At 41.1% G+C, this 21,457-nt stretch overlaps 1 protein-coding gene and 2 pseudogenes across 1 annotated transcript; 1 reads left to right on the top strand and 2 right to left on the bottom strand.

Annotated features, from left to right (window-relative positions):
* Window positions 1–1,331: 1,331 nt before the first annotated feature.
* CUNH17orf64 (chromosome unknown C17orf64 homolog) lies at window positions 1,332–8,839 on the bottom strand. The gene is made up of 6 exons (XM_016143329.2): window positions 8,648–8,839; window positions 7,483–7,584; window positions 7,026–7,201; window positions 6,554–6,653; window positions 4,136–4,331; window positions 1,332–1,574 (listed from the first exon to the last, which is right to left on the bottom strand). Exons 1-6 carry the CDS (start codon window positions 8,696–8,698, stop codon window positions 1,489–1,491), a joined length of 711 nt encoding a protein of 236 aa, XP_015998815.2. The 5' UTR covers window positions 8,699–8,839; the 3' UTR covers window positions 1,332–1,488.
* On the top strand, window positions 1,998–2,116 carry LOC118604817 (annotated as a pseudogene).
* Window positions 8,840–18,973: 10,134 nt separating the features above from the next.
* Window positions 18,974–19,092, bottom strand: LOC118604628 (annotated as a pseudogene).
* Between the last annotated feature and the right edge of the window lie 2,365 nt (window positions 19,093–21,457).

Raw genomic sequence — 21,457 nt, 5'->3', positions numbered from 1 at the left:
GCCCTTTCTTTCCCTATTAATGCTTCCTTGTATTCGTTCTTCAAGTCTAGATTGATATTCACTTTTTATTTTTAAATCTTTGATGAGATTCACTCCTGAATACAAGTTGGGGAAGGGAAGGGTAGAAGAAAGGATCACACACATTTATTCTGTTCCTACCCATTCCAGGACAGCACTGCAGTACTGTATGCTGTTGCCTCAGGCAGAGCCTTGATGCTCCTATGTTTTTGGAAAATGATTACATCTGCTTCCTCTCCTGGAGTTGATCTCCATCTACCTGGGCTTTCTATCTAGAAACAGTATGCCATGATCACTTCTCCTCTCCCTCCTTTTCTCCCTCCCTCCCTTTCTCATCTCCCACATTTATTACCAAAAACTCAATTTTACTTTATATAATTCACCCCTGTTATGCACATCTTCATTGACTTTATATTCCCCAAGGGCAGCAAATACTAAAGGCTAAAAGGGTCAAACAGGTGGTAACTGAGTGAAGAAGACCAGTCTGTAATCATCAGGGAGTGGTGGGGACTGTGGTGAACTGGAAGGAATATCAGTGAAACCTAAGCAACTATGTCTCAGCCCCAGCCAGGTGTTGTCATGTGGGAAGGCAGTTAACATTCGGGCAGTTTTTAAAAGCCAGGGATCTGAAAAATGAAAGTTGTTGTTGTTGCTGTTGTTGTTAATGTGAAAGTACTGAGTTAATATTGGCAATTTATTCTTCTAAACATGTTTTAAACAAGTGGAAAACCACAAGTGGCAAATAAAACACATCAGTGGTCTGAATTTAGCATGCAGGCTGCCAATTTTTGAATGCCGGTTTGAACCACCATCCTATTAAGACTATTAATGTTGTTTGATGTTTCTTCTTTGTTCTGCCTCTGCTCTCTCTGTCTCCAAAGCATCTCCCCAATACCCAAGGCACAGCAGCTCATTCCGCTACTTGACATCTCCCTTGTCTCTGCTTTCCCTCCACCACCTCCAAGTTTACCACAAGATCAAGTCTAGATGAATTAGACAAACTGCCAGACTTATTCTGACTCCAGGCCTGCCTTACTCCTTCTATGCTCTCCCCTGACAAATGAACATCAGCTCTTTTGTTATTCCCCAGAGCCCTTCCCCAGGCACCTGTATTCACCCATTGTAATGTCTACTTATGTGTCTCCCCTACTAGACTGTGATGGTCCTTGACACAAGCAACCACCTCTGTACATCTGTGTGGGGCCCCTGCTACTCAGAAGGTAGCTGGCAAATGTTTCTTAAATAAATGAAAAAATGAATGAAAGATGATTATTAGACAAGTAGAGCTGTCTTAAGGATGTTTATTTCCCACCCCATTTATGCATAATTAAGACCAGAGTCTCTTTTTGATAAAGACGGTTTTCTTCTTTCTCCTCATGGGTCCCCATATCCCCAGGTGCAGAGGTGTTGAAGACAGACAAGTGCTCTGGGACCCAGGGCTAGCTGGCCCTCTATCCCAGCCAGGTCTTCTTATGGGCAGGTCTCTGGAGTTTCTGGGGCTTCCTTAACCCTCTTTCTCTTGAGTTTTGGTTGTTGAGGAAGTTTCCTTAGAGGATCTGAAAAAGGGAAGTCAGAGACAGTCCTGATGACATCACGAATAATAGGAGACTCTCAGTCTGTAACATTTCGGAGTAGGGGGTAGGGTGGTAGGGACCAATAGGAAGGACGACAAAATCTTATCTTCCATCCAACCTGTCCATTATTCTTATCTCACAGATACCTTGTGTGGAGAGAGACAGTATATCTCTCCAGTTTACAAGACCTCCCCCAGGCACAGAGTAAGAAAATGGCCTGCTCAAAGCTTGAGACAACTTAGGGGCACAGTGGGGACTAGACCCACGTTTCTTGAGATCTGACTTCAGACTGTGATTCCTCCCCACCCCTCTCTTAGGTTTCTTGCCCCAGTTCACAGTACTTTGCTCCTGGACTGTTTCCAAACACCACTGCCATCTTTTTATTTAAGAACTGATTTAGGAGGTGTCTACAGCCTTGCCACCCTGAATGAGCCCAATCCCATCTGATTTTGGAAGCTAAGCAGGATCAGGCCTGGTTAGTACTTGGATGGGAGACCACCTAGGAAGACCAGGTGCTACAGGTGAAATAAATAAAAATAAATAAATAAATAAATAAATAAATAAATAAATAAATAAATAAAGGGATTGTAAGCTCACAAGGTCCTTGCAATCTGTGAGGTCAACCAAGGGTTGCCTCGCCTAAAAAAATAATAAAAAATAAAAAGTAAAAAATAAACTGACTTATGAACAGTGTCAAAGAAACACCATCCACGTTGGTATTAATGGAACTCAGATGGAACTCAGGGATTATAGTCTCTTCATGGTGAATCCACCAGGGGTACATTGTGTGTTTTCTCATGTGACACACACAATGTGAAAAACACAAAGTTATCTTTAAGGGGTTCCAGCCAGAAAAAAAAAATGTTTAACATGAATTTATGAAGACTTTTCATACTTAAAGATAGAGAAACAAGCTTAAAAGATGCCAAAAGGAAGCAACAAGGAAAAAGAGGAAAGTAGAACGTTCTACCTAATGATAGCCTGATTTCTTCAATAGGTCAGGGTATTATTAAAAAGGGGATTTTGTTAGGGTGAAAGAGACTTAGGAGACAATCAGATGAAATGCATGATTTGGGAAAGCAGTGCAAAAGATATCTTTGACAAGTGGGAAATGTGAATATAGAATACTTAATCCAAGAATAAAATGAAATGAAAACATTAACATGGAAGTTTGATATAATTAACTGAAAGAAAGCAAGTTCAAATCAAAATTTTATACATAGCCTGATCTCAGTTTGGTTAAAATACATGTATTTATATGCCTAAAATAACGTACTTCTAAAAATACATCTAAAAATGCTGGCAGTGGTGATGACAATATGATGTTTACATTTTCTTACTTTTGCTTTTCCATATTACCTAATTTTCTATGATATGCTTATGTTTGTAGTAATAAAATGTTATTTTAAGAATTGCATAAAAACCAAACTTCTTAATTCACCTTCCAAGGCTTTTTCTTGTTACCTCCCTGGCTATATTTCTCCAACCTGTTCTTCCATTCACATCCAAGCCTAAACTGTCTGCTCAGTGCCTCTCACCTCTGCATACTTCCTCAATTTAAACTGTAGGCACTGGCCAGGTGCCCTCACAGAGCCCAGGAAGGATTCTGGGTCTCAGTATCTGCCTAACCCGTGTCTCCCACTCTGTCCAGCTGCGACTGCTGAATGAGGCCCTGAGGGCTGCTGGTTGCATTAGCCCAGCCAGCAGGGCCTTCAAAGGAACATCTGGGTCCAAGTTAGGGCCATGCTCTGAGATTCTAGGTCACCCTATTTGCCTTCACTTTTTTCCCCTGTAGCTAAGCAAGAACAGCTCATCATGGCCCCAGGGGCCAGTTCCAGAAACGTGAGGGGTATGTGGCTGCAATATATCTCTGTACCTCAGTGCACAGGAGAGGCCTTTATAGGTTCCAGCCTTGGCTGGGGCCCCTCACATTGAAGAGTTTCTGCCCCTATACCCATAGCCTCTGCCCAGAGAGCCGGGCAGTGCGGTTATTGAAGAGAAAGGCCCTTCCCAGGCCATCTGGCTACACTTCTCCTCCCCGTGGGAATGAATCCCTCCCTCAGCTCATATGCCACCCAACACAGAGTGGCCATCCTGCTGCTGCTTGTCCATTTCCTTGGAGTCCTCACTCTTGGCCTCTAGACACAATCTCTGCTCTGCTTCTGGTCATACGGGAAAGTGCCTTCAGGTCAATTTTAACTGAAAAATGTGGGATTCAAAACTATGTATCATGAGACCTCTAGGGGAAATTACACAGAACACTGAAGGAAATTCAACATTAATAGTCACGATCTCTGGGTCTCGGGTGATTTTCCTCTCTTAAGTTTTATACTTATCTTTGCATCTCAAACTTTCTATAATGAGCATATCTGCTGGGAGAGAGACAAAAAGAGAGAAAAGAAAAATTGGAGAAGAGGAAGGAAAATGGATGCAGGGATGAGGAGAAGTTGGAAGGAGGGAAGAGGCACGTGGAAGGCTGCCCCAGGTTGGAGCCCGCGCGCTCTCCTCCAGGCCCCACTCCCCCAACTCCTAGCGGGCATCACCTGGCCTGACTTGGACCCCGGATCTAGGCTCCCCCCGCAGGGAGGCCTCGCAGCCTGGGGTCTGCATCTTGGACAGCCTCTCCTTCATGCCGCTGATGTTGCCGTGCAGCCCCCAGGCGCTGCAGAGCTTGGGCAGACTGTCTTCCTGGTCAGCCAGCAAGGAGCTCTCTGGAGTGCCCAAGGGGCAGAATGCCACCTGCAACGGGGCCATAGTGTTGAGGAGAGTGTGGAGAAAGGGGACCATGTTCTAGAGCCCCAGCCCCACCCTTGTCAGGAAACTGCTGCAGTCTGGCTGCACCTCACACCTGCCGAGCTAGAAAGATGGAGTCACAGAAGCAGGAGAGAAAGGATCATGAGGATATTGAGTGCAGGCTGCCAACTGTCTCTTCTTGGATTGTTCTTTACTTTGAGATATGTCCTCTGTCTCTTTTTTGAGTGATAGTGTCTTATGTGTTTATAATGAAACAATGTTTTACAGTCCTTTACAAAATTAAAATTGAGAACCTGAAAATATCTTTTGAAATTTTCCTGGCCGCTGACATTCAGGAATCACTAAAACAGCAGTTCCTCCTATTCAGAGGAAGCATCACCAAAATGACCTATCCATTCATGTTCAGAGGAAGAAATGGAGACCCAGAGAGGGAGGTGATTTGGTTAAAGCTGCACAGCTTGGGGTGGGAGGGTAATGGTAAGAGCAGGGCTTTCCTCTGAGCCAGATCATGTTGGAACCTGGCTCTTCTCTCTCGTTCGCTATGCGGTCTCGGCTGAGTTACTTTACCGCCCTGCGTTTGGAATCTTCCTATACACACCGTGGGCAATAATTCTAATTGCCACTTACTTTTGCAGATTACAGGAGGGAACATAAAGTTCCTAGCACACCGGAAACTGTTACCTATGATTATTATTTTGGATTGGTGGTTCTCAAAGCAGGGTGCTCTGTGAACTCCTGAGGATCCCTGATATACTGACTTCACAGACATCCCTAAAAAGTGGGGTCCGCTGAAAAATGTAAGAGAAACCACTGGAATTTCATGTAATCTAATGTGAAAATCTCATTAATACAAATCTGAAAAGGCTACATACTGTATGATTCCAACTAAAAGGCATTCATTCTACAGGGACAGTAAAAAGGTCCATGGTTGCCAGCAGTTTGGCGGGAAGGATGGAGAATAGGTGGAGCACAGGGTGGGGTGGAGGCGTTTAGGGCAGCGAAAAACTATTCTGTATGATACTATAATGGTGAATACATATCATCACACATTTGTCAAAACTAGTAAAATGTACAACTCAAAGTGCACACCCTAATGTAACCTAAGGACATTATAAGTTAATGATGTATCAATATTGGCTCATTGATAATAACAAATGTACCACTTTAATGTAAGATGCTAATAAATAGGGAGAAATAAGAGGGGGTGGATGGGAACTCTCTGTACTCTCCCTTCAATTTTTCTGTAAACTTAATATGCTAAAAAAAAAAAAAGTCTATTTAAAAAAGTTCATTGATAAGATTTTGTATTTCACAATGCAACTAAGTAACTGCTACTTGTTGATTTTTGGTGTGGCATCAAAAAAAAAATATCCACAGTTATCCGAAAATGCTAAATAAATACTTCTTTTTCCAACTATATATCTGTATAAGGTTGGGTTTTCTTCATGTACATCAACCAAATCAGTATGTCATAAGAGACTGACCACAGGGGCAGATATGAGAATCCAGCTCTCTTCTATTAAGACAGACACTAAAGAGATGTTCAAAAATGTAAAACAATGCCATTCTTCTCATTAAATTATTTTGTTTCAGAAAATAAAGTTAATTCTCATAAAGATTACTTATGTTAACATGTAAGGGGCTCCTCGTTTTTATTTTTAAATGGATTAGTGGATACGTATTTTGATTTTTTTTCTTTAGCTTTAATTTCTAATAGGGCAAATCTCAATAGATATAACCTACATAAACAAATGCTTTTGGGGACATTTTTTTAAGAGGGTAGCAGTGATCCGAGACCAAAATGTTAAAGAATTAGTGGTTTTGAACAAAGCCAGGTCAGGCTCTGTCAACTGTCCCCAGAGCCTTTTTCAAGCTGGCTGTGACTTTCTGCCTGGCCTCACCCACCCCCACCCATGGCTCCACGAGCATGTCCCTGATCCTGCCTAACATCAGGAAGTGAGTGTGGCAGTTGAAGACATAGCAAAAACTCGAAGCTGAGTCTCTGCCCTCTTCGGCCCCATTTTGTGCCCACTGCAGGGGTAAAGGTAAGGGCAGTGGGGTCTTCCTCAGGCGCTGAGCCGTGGAAAGGACTGGAGGGGTACTGGTTGTATCAGAGAGCCCATCAGTCCCAGGCCTCCCCACATAACCCCAGAACACACCAACCATCCCCCAGCAGGGCCCAGGAGGGGCTTTCCCTCATGCCTCACCAGGAGCTTGGCGTTCTGATTGCTCTTGGTGTACTTGTAGAGCCTGCGCAGCTCCTTCGCCTCCAACTCTGAGAAGAGGGAGACAAATCTCCAGAGCATCCTGCAGGGTGGAAACCCGAGGGTGAGGGACATGGAGCTCAGTCCTTCTCCCTCCAGCATTTGTCTTGTGGCCCAGACCTTGACTACCCCAACCTGGAAAGGAGGACCCACACCACACAATAGTTATTCAATGAGAGATCATTCTCAGGGCCAGGAGGGTTCTTTGTCTACTGTGTATACAGCTGCAGAGAATTAATGCTGCTCTGAGTGACCAGAGATCCCTCTTTTCTCCACCCCATCTTCACCACGCTCACTCCAGGATCCTGACTCTTTCACATAAAGGTCTAGGGGATCTTGACTGAGGTTTGACCCTGAATCTAGAGGGGGTGACACAAGGGTGGGCATAGTGGGAAAGGCAAGGAGGCTGCCTTACTTCTTCCAGTGGTTGATTTCCCAGGTTCGGCAGCAGTGCTGCAGAAAGGTGTTGATGTGGTCCCCTAGGACCACAAGGCTCTGCTTCATGTACTTCAGCCTCTTCTTCTGGGGAAGGTCCTTGGGCAGGTGTAACTTCCGCAGAAACTTTTTCAGTGGCCTTAGATATTCTTTACACTGAGGAGGCAACAGGTAAAGTGAGGGGCCATAGGAGAAAAGAAGAGGTAGATGGGCAGCCCCACGTAACCAGCAGGTTGGCCCAGCTGCAGTCCTTGTGGCCCAGAAAGGGTTACATGTGTTAAGTGAAGAGGCTCCAGTCAACCTCTTATCTTACTTTTCCCCCAAGAGTGTGAAAAGTGGGGCAATGAGCTTTGGGTATGAGGCCTGCCAATTTCTGACTCAGGTCTCCTGATCTGTGGGGAACAGGGGACAGGGTTTTGGGCTGGCCCCTTACTCACAATTTTGAAGGTATCCTGGTCCAGGCCCTTTGCATGGCGTACAAGTGAGTCTCCAGGGGGGACGGTGATGGGGGTCCTCTCTAAGCAGGGTACATCTGTCACCTGGGAGGAGGCAGATCAGCTGAGGGGTTTGGGCTACTGCTCCTGAGGGGCAGTTCTGGACAACCACCGGCTCAAGTGCCAGCCAAAGCCCAACTTTTTCCCTATGACCTCTTCCTTGAGCCAGTGCTGAGGGGGGTGAGTCCTGGGCAAAGAAATCTATCTCTGAGAAGCCCTGTTTAGAATACCTAGAATGCCCAATGTGTTTCTTTTACAATAATTATAGCATAGTATACTAGCCAACTTTTCAAGGCACTTGATAAACTCATTTTATTCTCCCGCAAATTCTGTGAGCTTAGATATTATTCCTGGTCAGAGATGAGAACACTAAGGCACCAAGAGACTTAAGTAACTCCTTGAGGGAAGGAACAAGGATTCGTTTACTCACTCCTACAGCAAATATTTATGGAATGCCTAAGTTACAGGCCCACCTCTTTGTATCCTTAGCCCTTAGATTTATGCCATGCTAATGGGCACTCAGAAAAATGTGTGATGGTATTGGTAATGATGAGAAGGACTTTTCTGATGGGTAAGTGTGGGGAGGGGAGGCATGAAAGCTGAAAATTAATGAAGACAAAGGGTGAAATAATACTTGGAGTCAAAGCACAAGATTAGATGGACATGGCTGGACTTGCACCCAACTTTTCAAAAGCCTTTTAGAAAAGTGAGCATTAATCTTTCCTGTTTTCAGGGGGAACAAGGAAGATTCAGACTCAGACCACTGAAGGGAGAAACCAGGGAAAAGGAGGGAAGTAGGTGGAAAGGGTATGGGACACAGGCTCCTCCAGGCCCCAGAGAGAGGAGATTCTGGCTGATCGGCTTTATAAAATCTACCATACATACCACACAACCACACATACAGACCATAATGTATGTATACACACACTCACACATGAAAGCCCTTGTTTCTCCATAACCAACAATCATCTTGCTGAGAATATATGTCCTTGAAAAACATCTGTTTGAATTAACCTTTTTTTGTACGTTTCACCTCTTGCTAACTCATGTACCTTGCCAATTTCCCTTCTCTCTTTTCCTCCCACCCCCACATCTCCAGTGGCTTCACCTTCTCTAGTGGCTTGTCCCCTTCACCCTCTTGCCCATTTGAGGCCTCCATCTCAACAGATGTGCTGGTGGGCTCTAGAGTGGCACTCCTCACGTATGCTCAGGCTTCTGACCTATTGCTTCTGTGACCTGAGTGTCTCAGGGAGTGGGCAGGTAGGCTCCAGAACCCGGAGCAAAACCATGGCAACTGCCAACACAGAGCCCATCCCCCCATCCTCACTCCTAGGGGTAGATACCAGCCATCATCTTCAACTGGGAATTGGACTACAGAGATAAATAAGCAAGATGTGCTGGGAAGCTCCAGTACTTTGTCAGAGCTCATAGCTGCCCAGGAGAGGCTGGCACCCTTTCTCCCAAGAGAACTGTCAAATTTTGAACCTTGGTAAGGCTTTCGAAGTAACTTTCCTGTGTGTGTCCCATTCACGCCTCCTCAGTTACACCTTGGGATCCCTGAGCATGAGGACAAGGGTTTGTAACATTCCTTTCTCAGAGGCTGCCCTCAGAGAATGGAACACAGTAAATCTCTACTGAGCTAGATCTTCTCTTCCATCCCCGCTAGCCTCTGGAAAATTAACAAGCCAATCGCGTTAGGTTTGTGTGTGTGTGTGTGTGTGTGTGTGTGTGTGTGTGTGTGTGTGTGTGTGCGTGCGTAAGGGCGTGTACGAAAATACTGTCCATCACGTATCATGTAAATTAACCATCACGACTGTCTTCTCTGGGATAAGGTACCAGCAGTGATCTCATTTCACAGAAGAGGAGCCGAGACGTAACTTGCCTTAAGTCCTCGGCCACTGAATGGGGTGCCGGCGTTTCGGTCGGATTCCAACAGCTCTGACTTTCTCCACGGACGCCTCCCTCTGGGGATCTGAGTAAGCGTCGCCGACGGAGTCAGGGCGTCTCCCAGGTCCGCTTGTCCCCGAGGTCCTCAGAGGCGCTGGGAGGCGCGGGGTCCAACCGGCGACCTCGCCTCTAACGCGGCACCAGCGCCGCATCGCGTCTGTCATCAGCGCACACGGCGGGTTTCGCACGGTGCTAAGGCCATTGCGGCCTCCGATAACTCACTTAACCCGCATCCTCTTCCCTGGAACGCTGAACTCCATTTCACGGCTCTCGTCTTCGTGTCCTCTGGGTACGGGGTCCCGTTTTCTCTACCCGGTTCGGCCTTTTTTCTTCTTGGGCTTCGGAGCCAAAGCGGGGCTTTGGGTCTTGCCGGTTGGTCCTTCAAGGCCTCTCCCTCGCCATCTGGCGGCTGTACCCTCACATGACAGGGGCATTGTGGCTCGACATATCTAGGGGACAATGTGGCTGTTTCCAAACTGGAAGGTCTGTTCTCTGAGCATTAATTTACGATTATTTTGCAGCTACTAAGAAGAATGGTTACATTGGCAAGAGTGAGGGGAAGGGGCTCTCATATAATTTATTGGGAATGATAATTGGTAAACAATATGTAGTAATGCAAATTGTTAAATGTGCATTTAACACACAAATTCTATTTCTATGAACTAGTCTTAAGGAGAGAAGATGTATGTATCAGGACTGTTACAGTGGAGACAATTTAGAAACAACCGAAGTGTCATTGACATCTGTTCATGCCGTTGAGTTGGCTCTGGCTTCTGGCAACTCTATGAAAGAGTGACGTCCACAATGTCCTGTCTTCAACAGCCCTACTCAACTCCTGTTGACTCAGGCCTATGGCTTTTTTAATGGAGTCTATCCATCTCATATTTGGTCTTCCTTTTTCCTGCTGCCTTCTATTTTTCCCAGCATTATCGTCTTCCAGAGAACCCAGCCGTCTAATGATGTGCAGGAAGGACAGCTTCACTTTTGTCATTTTTGCCTCCAGCTATATTTTAGTCTTAATTTTCTCTTTATTTTCTCTAGGACCCACTTGTTCATCTTTCTGTTTCATCAAGGTATCCATAGAGCTCTCTTCCAACATCATAATCCAAATGAATCATTTTTCCTATCAGCCTTTCATGTCCACACATAGTAATTGGGAATATGAGAGTGTGAATGATCTTAGTCTTGGTCTCTAGTGACACATCTTTGTTCTTGATGATCTTTTCTAATTCTTCCATTGCTGCCCTTCAGAGTCTCAGCCCTCTCTTGATTTCTTGGCTGCACTCTCCATTTGGATTGATGCTCAATCGAGGTAAACAAAATCTTCAACAATTTCAATGTCTTCATTGTCTATGTTAAAGTTGTATATTTCTTCTGCATTCATGGTTTTTGTCTTATTGATCTTCAAATGCGGTCTTGCTTTGGCAGTTTCTTCTTTTACTTTAACCAGAAGCCTTTCCAAATCATGGCTATGTTCTGCCTATAAATTGGTGTCATCTGCATACCCCAGATTACTGATATTTCTTCTACCAATTTTCACTCTTTCCTCTGAAGTTTTTAATATATGTCCTGCATACCGATTAAAAAATAGGAAGATAAAATGTGCCCTTATCTGACACCTTTGCCTATAGGAAACCATTCTGTTACTCCATATCCTGTCTTGACAGTGGCTTCCTTTCTACAATACACGTTACATATCAGGGCAATAGAGTGGTCAGGCACACCTATTTCTTTTAGAGTAACCCATAACTTTTCATGATCCATGCAGTAAAAGATTTACCGTAGTCTATAAAATATAGACTAACCTTCTTCTGAAATTTTTTGGGGCACTCCAGTATCCAACAAATGCTTACAATTTGATCTCAAGTGCCTCTTCCTTTTCTGAATTCAGTTCGAACATCTGGTATTTCTTGCTTCATATAAGGTAGAAGATTTTGTTGCTTTACCTTGAGCATCAATGTTTTTGGATTGGAAATTAGAGCAATGGTCCTATAATTACTGCACTCTTTGGCATCCTCTTTCTTAAAGATTGGGATGCATGTTGAACATTTCCAGTCTGAAGGTCATTGTTTTGTTTTCCATATTTGTTGATATATTCTTGTTAGTATTTTGACAGATTTGGTCTCTGTGGCTTGAAATAATCCTATTGGTATTCCGTTTATCCTTGATAATTTATTTCTTTCCAACACTTTCAGGGCAGCTTTCACTTAGCTTTCTGAAATTACAGATTCTTTCTCACAGAATCTTCTTCAAAATTATCTGTCATTCTTTTGTCTCTTCTGTATGGATTTTCAGTGTCCTGTTTCCACCTTCTTTTAATTTTCTCCTCATCAGATAATATACTTCCTTGTTGGTCATTTGGCATTCTTAATCTAGATTTGAATTTCCCTCTGTTTCTTGAAACTTCTGGTAGAGATCTCTTATTTTTTCTTTTTTGTTATTCTCTTCCATTTCCTTACATTGACTATCATAATAGTTCTCTTTATTTCTATGTTACAGTCCTTGAAAAACTGTGTTCAGGATTCCAACCCTGTCATCAACAGGAAAGAGTAAATAAACTGTGGTACACTCATACTTAAAAACACTACTCTATTAAATATTAAAGTTAAAATTAATTTTTAAAAATACTTCACTACTAAAATACTATCAGGTATTAAAATACTACTCTCTATATAATACTAATTAAAATTTTAATTACTATTTTATATTTAATGACATGGATAACAGAAACTAAAACAGCGTGTATCGTATGATCCCATTTTTAAATGTATGTATTTATATATGCATAGAAAAAAGCCTTGAAAGATACACTTCAGAATATCAAGTGTGATTTTTCACTTTCTTTGCATATTGTCTGCATTTTTTAAAATAACAAATATGCTTTACATTTACAGTCAGATAAAAAAGGAGAGCTGTGCCTGTTTTTAAAAGCTACTCATGAAGAATAAATAACATCATTAAAAATGTTATATAATGCAAAGTTTAAAAACAGAACACAAAAGAGTATTGCATTATAAGTCAAACTTAGGTAAGTGGACATGAATATGGACCAAAACTGGAAGAAACACAGTAAAAAAAGAAATAAGGAATTGAATAGATAGAGAAATATTATGTATGTTTTCCTTCCTCTGCCCCAAATAATATCTATAATTCAGGAGGGGGAAATAAGTGTCAGAAACTCAAAAAGCTAATCTGTCTCTGTCTGCTTCTTCACCCCACTCCACTCCTTTTTTCGCTTTCAGAGCCTCCAGCAAGTCCAAGACTCTGGACGCCTATTCTATTCCCATATGGTTTTATTATCAACTACAGGGAATAGGTTGAAGAGACAATTAGAGCTAACGGCAGCCAGGAATAATGGCCCAACACTCAACTTAAACTAAGACAAAAAAAATCTATTGCCTTTGGGAGACATTCTTCAAAATTTAATCGATCAGCAAAAAATGACTCTATAGGGCAAGTCAACTCATTCAACAGAGTCATTTCCCCAATATTTAATTTAAAAAACCCTACATGTGCTTTAGGCAGGTGGAGGTAGGAGTGAAGGGTGGTAGGAGTATTCTTTTATCTGCTTTCCACAAACTTGTTTCTTAATCATTATGTCTCACCCCAAATCCTTGGTGCACATGATAGAGCTCATGAAATTTTTGTCGTATGTCTTGAATTTGGTGGATACGGAAAAATCATTTTTAGCACTTCTTCTCATAGACTTGAAAAATCTTTCCTTCTCTCTCTCTCTTTGGGTTAAACAATAACTCAGAGACTTTTTATTCCCCAAAAGAACTCTCCTCTATCCCTTCCTTTGATAAGAAATCCAGGGTTATCTTAACATTGCCAAAAGAAGCCTCTTGACCTTGCTCTGAATTATCCAATTATCCAATTGTATCAAGACTTCAAGAAAAAGAGGACCATTCAAATTCTTTTCATAGCTAGAGTGCCTCACCTGCAGGGTGTGTGACAGTTCCTAGCAGAAGACCAAAGCATTCCTTCTCCAAGGCCTCCAGGGTCTGAGTCACTATCTAAGGCAGAGATTCTTAATGTGGACCCACTGTTGGACTTGAGAGAGTCAACGAACCCTTTGAAAGTCTAACTAGAAAATTGTATGTGGGACCCACTGTTGGACTTGAGAGAGTCAACGAACCCTTTGAAAGTCTAACTAGAAAATTGTATGTGAGGACCCACAGACTTCATCAGGTAATTAGAGATGTCTATATACCTATAGAAATTAGGAACCAGTGATTGAAGAGGTCTAAACTAAGGGCATGGACCTTTTCAGTAGGGGCTTTTCAGATGGGTCATAAATCTGAGCTTACAGAAGCGTTCAAACAGAGACACTGTGAGAAATGCCAGAAGCAAGGCTAGTCTAGGGGAAAGCAGGATAGAGGAAGAAGGCAAAGGGATTTTAGCCCTAACTAACCATATTCCAGGACTAAGCAGAAGCACTAAGTAGTGAGACCCTTGACCATGTGTTGTAAAACTGAAGTAGCCTACATCAGCAGCCTACAACCAGCCCTCGCCAGTTGGAAGGAAGTTCTCCTGCACTGATGCCAAGGGGTCAGGACAGGGCCTTCGGGCATGAGGCCTTTCCCTTCTGGGTTGGCAGGACACAGACACATTTCTGCATGCTGGTCAGGAGTATCTCTTCATTTGCCCTCATATCAGAATAGTTCTCTGAAGTGTTTGGTACTTTTTCCTTCGTTCCTATCTGATATTTACTGTAGTTTTCCATCTAATGGAGCTCTGGTTTAATTTTACTTTTTTGTAATAATGTTTCAATTTGGGCTTCATGTGCTCTAAAAATATCTTGTCAGAGTATCAAAATACCTGCAGAATGACATCCTCAGAACTTCAGAGCAGGTTTCTAACCAGTCTAATGATACCCAAGCTTTTGCAATTGTGTTAAATTGCTGGGCCTAGAAATTTCCACTTGGCTTTTTCTGGAAGGTGTTCTTTTCTAAAATGGGGTTCAAGAAGATGAGTAGGAGAGAATTGTATAGTCAATGAGTATTGGAACTGGAAAGGATTTTGGAAAGACAAAAATGCCACCCCCAAATTTGCAGCAAGTTCTCCCCAAAGAAGCTATCCAAATAATAGAATAGGAAAAGGGAATGGTAGTAACTTTATAGTGAGGAAGCCTGGTAGACACTATATTAACCTAATGATTAAAATTAGTACTACCAATGATGCCATGTGGGTATCATGTACTGCTAGGTAAGATGTGTGATTAGAAGGGCAGTATTCTTTCAAAAAGCCCAGGCCCCCAGTCTAATCATGAGAAAAACATCAAACTCAGATTGGAAGCCATTCCACATGATATCTGGCCAGTAATCCTCAAGATTGTCAAGGTCATAGAAAACAAGGAAAGACTGATCAAGAAACTGTCAGACTAGGGAGGACAACGGAGACCTGACAACTAAATGCAATGTGGTACTCTGACTTGGATCTTGGAACAGAAAGTAAACATCAATGGAAAAACTGGTGAAATCTGAATAAAGCCTGGAGTTTAGATAATAATAATAATACACCAATGTCAATTTCTTAGCTTTGACAAATGTAACATGGTAATATAAGATGTTAACAATGGTGGAAGTTGAGTAAGGAGCATACAGGAACTCTACACAATCTTTGCAACTTTTCTGTAAATCTAAATGTATTTCCAAATAAAATATATACATATATATTTTAAACCTACACTGTATGGCCTTTGGACTAACCCAGGGAACCCACATATTCTCATGTTCTGAAGTTTTCTGTTTAAGGGAATATAATCATATGGTCTATTTGTACCACTTGGCAGAGTATGTTTCAAGGAATCTCTATTTAACCCTGTTAGTGAAGAAATAATAACACCTTTAGGTTCTGCTAGCCCACAAAAAAGAGATTCATTCAGGAATCTGGTCCCAAGAAAGACATTCTCCCTTAAGCTGTTTTGGTAGAAGCAAACCTGACTTCCTTTCCAGGTCTGCCCTTTGGGATGAATTGCCCATGGATGATTCATTTATGCAACAGAAATATATTGACATTGAGCGCAACTCTGCACAGAACTCTGTCCTGAGTAGTTATGTAAGAAAAGAAAATGAATATAAGAGGAAGAGCAAACAGGTACCATCTGGAAGTTTATAATCAGTGCAAAGTATCATAGCTGCATACAATCCATCAAGTGGGTGATATCTCCATAAGTACAAAGTTCCCATGCATCAGGTTGAATCCCAAGGGCTTGTGAGAAGCAGAGCATAGAGGTTGACAAGTGTTAGGTGGGGATGTTTTCCTAAAACAAATAATTGATAGGCAAAATTTAATAGATTGGTAAAGATGGATTAATGTTTTTTGGTGGAAAGAATAACATAGGCAAAGTTATGGAGATGCTAAAAAAAATAAAGAATTGTGTAGTGGAAAAGAATCACATTAGTTTGACTGAACTGGAGAAGACAGATTAGAGAGAAGAGATGAGAATGTCAAGGAAGGCAGTCATTCAAGCCAATGGCAGCATCTCTGAAATCATCTCCAGATAGAGAAGTGAGTCACATGAGTTAAAGATGAGCTATGGGCTAGAGAATGGGAGTGAGAAGAGGAAGGGAAGGTAGAGGGAACACTTACAAAGGGCATGGAGAGTGAGGTGTTCAAGGGCATAGTTATACCCACTGGTTTCAAGGAAAGCAATATCTCACTTGTGAGAGTAAGACTTTGCATTTACAGTGTTTATCTGTATTACTTGAATGAAGTAGAGAATTCATTTACCAAATACATATTGAATGCTTACATTGTGCCAACCACTCTGCTAGAATGCATTAGTTAGTTACTGCTGGAAAACAAATTATTTTAAATTTTTAATGGCTTAAATCAATAAATACTTACCTTATGCAATTTCTGTGGGTCAGGAATCCAGCAGTGGCTTAGCTTGGTGATTCAGACTTAATGTTTCTTATGAAGTTGCAGTCAAGATGTTGGCCAGGGCTGCAGTCATCTGAACACTTGACTGGGGTTGGAGATTCCACTTCTAAGTGGCTCACTCACACACCTGGCAACTTAGTGCTGATTGTTGGCAGGAGGCTTCAGTTCCTCACTGCCCAGACTTCTTCATAAGGCTTCCTGAGTCTCCTCACAATATGACAGTCATGTCAGACTTCTAGCCTACATAACCATACGATAATAAATTTGTGTTCTTTAAGTCACTAAGTTCGTGGCAATTTATTACCGCAACAGAAAGTGAATACCCATGGTCATAAAAGGCAAATCCTTTTTTCTTGCTCCCATTTTTTCCCTCTGATTGCTTTCTCTTGGAGAAGCCAGTTGTTGCATTGAATTTTTCATTTCAGATATTGCATTTTTCACCTCTAGAAGTTTTATTTGACTCATATCTTCTATTTCATTCCCTATTATGTTTCTATTTTCCTTTAAATACCCAAAATGTAGTTATAATAGCTGTTTTATCATTCCTGTCTGCTAATTCCATCATCTCTGTCATTTCTGGGTTTGTTTCTGTTGACAATTTTTTCTTTTGCTTATTTTTTTTTTTTTTACTACTTCTTGGCCTATATGGTGATTTCTTATTGGATGCTAGGATGTTATATTGTTGAGTGTCTGAATTTTGTAGTTTGCCTTTAAAGAGTGGACCTGATCTAGATGATGAGGTCCTAGACTACAAGCTTGAACCTGATGTCATAATGGGGATTTTGGAGAAAGGGGTGAATATACAGACATACTTCATTTTACCACATTTTGCATTATTGAGCTTCACAGATGTTGTGTTTTTACAAATGGAAGGCAAAATCCTCTATGAGCAAAAAGATTACAACTTACTTTATTGTGATACTTGTTTTATTGTGATCTAGAACCAAACCTGCGATATCTCCGAGGTATGCTTGTACATTGTATATGGGAGGAATATAAATTGTTGTAACTAGAAGGCAGACAGCAGTATTTCTGGAGACTATTTCCCTTCCGTGAACCTGATAAGAACTTTGTGACTACTTCGATGATTAGAATGCAGCAGAAGTGACACTGTGTCACACCTAAGGCTAGGTCTTAATGACCTAGCCTTAATGATAATTCTCTCTCTCACTCTCTCTCTCCCTCCCTCTCTCTCCCCTAACCTTTGGAACCTGGCCACATGTTGTGAGGAAAAAAGAAGCATATTACATGTGTAGTTATTCCAAGCCGAAAGTTCTAACTAAGGTCTCAGCCAACAACCTTCACCGACTGCCAGACATGTGAGCTTCAGTCCCTACCCTTCAAGCTGGTGCAGCTCACACTAAATGGAACAGAGGTTAGTTGTCCCCACTGAACCTTGCCCAAATTGCAGACTCATGAGCAAAATAAATGTTGTCCTTGTTTCACCCTACTTGTTTGAGGGGATAATTTCTTGTATAGCAATAATAACCAGAATCACATACAGTACCACAGGTATATTCACTTGACAAAGATCTATGTTCTAGAATGTGATTTCACTTAGTGCTCTAGCACTTCAGAAGAATGAAAAAGTAAATTTAGGGTCAATGAGGGATAGATTATTGAGGATGGGGAAAACCCTCATATTAGTGTTTATTGAATGCAAGATCAGGTGCACTTAGTAAATGCACACAGCAACCTATTAACTAGAATTTAATTCTATTCACCTGTTGCTGTTCCATAGCCACAGAAATTAAAAGATTTGGGTTAATTTAGCACCTTTTTTTTTTTTTTTTTTTTTGTAAAGTTTGCCTGTGAATCGAGTACATGGTCTGAGCTTCTAATTAAGAGTTTGTCTTACTGGGGGAAATTTGAACCCTTTCTCTATGGATTTTCTGGTGACAATCTTTGTATCTATTGGCTACTCCCTTAGATTTTTGCATGAATTCATTTGTATGTCAGTATTATTTACCAACGTCTATAAAAGTATGGGCTTCAACAATCTCTTCTGAGAGACATTCAGGATACCACTATTCATATATAGATAGAGATCTACTTTCAACCATTATCATACCATAGCCTAATTCATTCTTTAAAATCAAATTTTAAGGGTGTATATTGTCCCCGGAACCTCTTGTTAAGTATTGCTCAGTGATAGCTCAAAGAGATCACAGCAAAATACAAATCTGTCAAAAAACAACTTAGTCTTAAAACCTACCTGAGAGCAGTTCTCAAATGCTTATAATTCTTACCAAGAGTTAAAGGTGAAAACTATTACCTTGTTAGTTAATGGATTTTGATATTTCAGTTGTTTTAGTAGCTAGCTTTGATTTCATTGGTACAAAAGGCATTTCTGATGAGGCAGAACTTCTTATCTTTTGAGTTCTACTTTATATCTCTGTGCCTTTATTTACACTTTTCTTTTTTCTTGGCATGCCCTTTCCCCTTCTTTGCTTTCATACCTCAATGGCTTCACATTCTCCGTCTTCTTGATAGTCCCCCGTCTCTGAACTTTTAATGTTGGAAGCCCCAATTCCATTGGGAGTGAATGATGTCCTAGGAGACCTCATTCAGTCCCCTGACTTTATTTTATTTTTTTAAATGTCTATAGCACCTGATATTCCTAGATGGTCTCTCATCCAAGTACTAACCAGGCCCGACCCTGCTTAGCTTCCAAGAACAGACGAGATCGGGCACATTCAGGGTGAGATGGCCATAGATGCAATCCCCTGACTTTAAACACCACAAATCCCCAATGCTTCCTCAATTAAATATTCAGCATGGACATTTTCTAACTACAGACAAATATTTAACTCTCTAGTCAACATCTCCACTTGAATGTCTAATAGGCATCTCAAACATAACAGGTTCAAAGCTGAGCTCCTGATCTTGCCCCACAAACCTATTCTTCCTATTGTTTTCCTCATCTCACCGAATAGCAGTTCTATCCTTCCATTTACTTAGGCCACCAACTTTGGAGTCATCCTTGAATATTCTCTCAGACATCCCAATCCAATCTATCAATAAATCCTGTGGGCCCTTCCTTCAAAATATTACTTAGGACCCAACCTCATTGCCTGGATAACTGCAATAGTCTCCTAACTGGTCTCCCTGTGCTTACCCTTTCATTTCTCCTCTCACTCCGATCCCTTTTCAATACAGCAGTCAAAGCCTCTTAAAATGTATGATAGATCTCTTCTCCTTTCAGAAACTTGCAATGGCATCTCATTTTCCAAAGAGTAAGAGCCAAAGTCTTCAGGGAGAATCTGCTTCTGTCCACTTCCCTCATGTTACAGTCACACTTGCTCCTTGCTAGTCCTCATACCTGCCAGGATGCTCTCGCCTCAGTGCCTAGGACAATTTTCCTTGAATAGCCACAAATTTTGCTTTATCGTCTCCTTCAGATTTTGTCTTTAATATCACTTCTTTACTTCTGTCTGATCACCTTATTTTAAATTGCAACCTTTATGTCAGTAATTCCTGTCTCTCTTCTCTGCAATTTATCTCCATAAAACTTGTTACCAACTGATTTACGATTTCGTTTATTGCGTGTCTTTTCCCAGTCAAATGTAAATTTCATAAGAGTAGAATTTTCTTTTTTCAATTCTGTATCTTCGGTGCCTAGGACAATGCCTGCCACATGGTAGGCACTTTGAATTTATTGAAGAAGTAAGTGAATGGCTCCCATCCCCCAAGGCTGCTCTCCCTCCCCAACTCCTACAGTTTGGACTAATACCTCTTTCTACCTTCAGTTCCCATACCATACTATTTTTACGTTGATCATAGTACTTCCCAGAAGCTTAAAAAAAATTAATCTTTGTATTCTCTAGGGTTTAGCACAGTCTCTTACATATAGAAAATGCTTAATACATGTTAAAATGAACTATTTGCAACATTTATACCAAATGTTGGGGCAGAGGGAAGCTGTTAAATAGCCATGAGTGAGGGACTTCTCAAATTCCTCTTTTTTATATGAATTTCCTTCCTCTTTCAAAGAAATTCCAATTTAATTTCACCCCCATCTCCTACCCCCTAGAGGGCCAGTAATTGTACATAATTGCTAAAAAAAACTTCACTAAATGCTAGTTTATAGCTTTCAAATCCTTTTGGAAGAAACTGTTGGGATTTTTAAAAATGTTAGTTATTGGATCAGTACCACCAAACACAAAGTTTTGTATAAACCTCAAATCACAATCACATACTGTATATCTAGCTTCACCTCCTAATTCCTAAGACTCTAATGATTTACCCCATCCTCATTCCCATTGTAAATCCTGTTTCCAATTATACTACAATTACTAGCTTTTAAATACCTATATTTAGGCAGACACATCTCTGTATCAGGATTTTTGATTATTAGACTTTCTTTTTTAGAGAATTTTTAGGTTCACAGTAAAGTTGAGCAGAAAGTATGCGGATTTCACATACATCTTTCTCCCCACACATACATAGCCTCCCCCATCAAAATAATAGTTATTGATCAAAAGGAAGTCTAGAGTCAAGAAAAGGAGGACACTTAGACAAACGGTAGACTCCTAGTTTAGGAAAAAGTGGGGAACAGAATAGAAACATTGTATTAACAGCCAGGTGAGAAAAAAAAAGTCAGTCTGAACTAGAAATAAAAACAGATTTGAGCTGGCAAGAGAATGTACATTTCAAAAGATAATAAGATGATAGAATTTAAGAACTGGTAAAAGCCTGATTGAGTTTCAATCTCTCATCTACTTGATGAAGAAATCAAAGTCAAAGGTACACAGCTAGAGTTAGCATTTCTCAAATATCTAATAAAGCCAGTAGAATAAACTGGACTTTAGGGGACTTGACAAAGCTACTGAGAACCTAGAAACTGAAGTAAGTTACATCCTATCTTTTCAGAGCTGAATTCTGTATTATTTTATGTTTTAATTGCTGATTAGAATTCAATTACTGTACTTATTCTTGAACTTGTAGTTTCTATTTTTCTGGAAAAGACTGGCCGAAGAGAGTACAATGCAGTTGCCACATTAGAAGGAATAAGATTAGAGAAGAACAAAAAAGAAGCTGTTAACAAGAAAAGCAGCCACCGGTGGTACAGTCCATAAGACCC

The sequence above is a fragment of the Rousettus aegyptiacus genome, unplaced genomic scaffold, assembly GCF_014176215.1.
Source record: "Rousettus aegyptiacus isolate mRouAeg1 unplaced genomic scaffold, mRouAeg1.p scaffold_m13_p_6, whole genome shotgun sequence".
NCBI lineage: Eukaryota > Metazoa > Chordata > Mammalia > Chiroptera > Pteropodidae > Rousettus > Rousettus aegyptiacus.
Note: the sequence above shows the minus strand (reverse complement) of the source record. Positions and strands in the feature narration are given on the sequence as shown.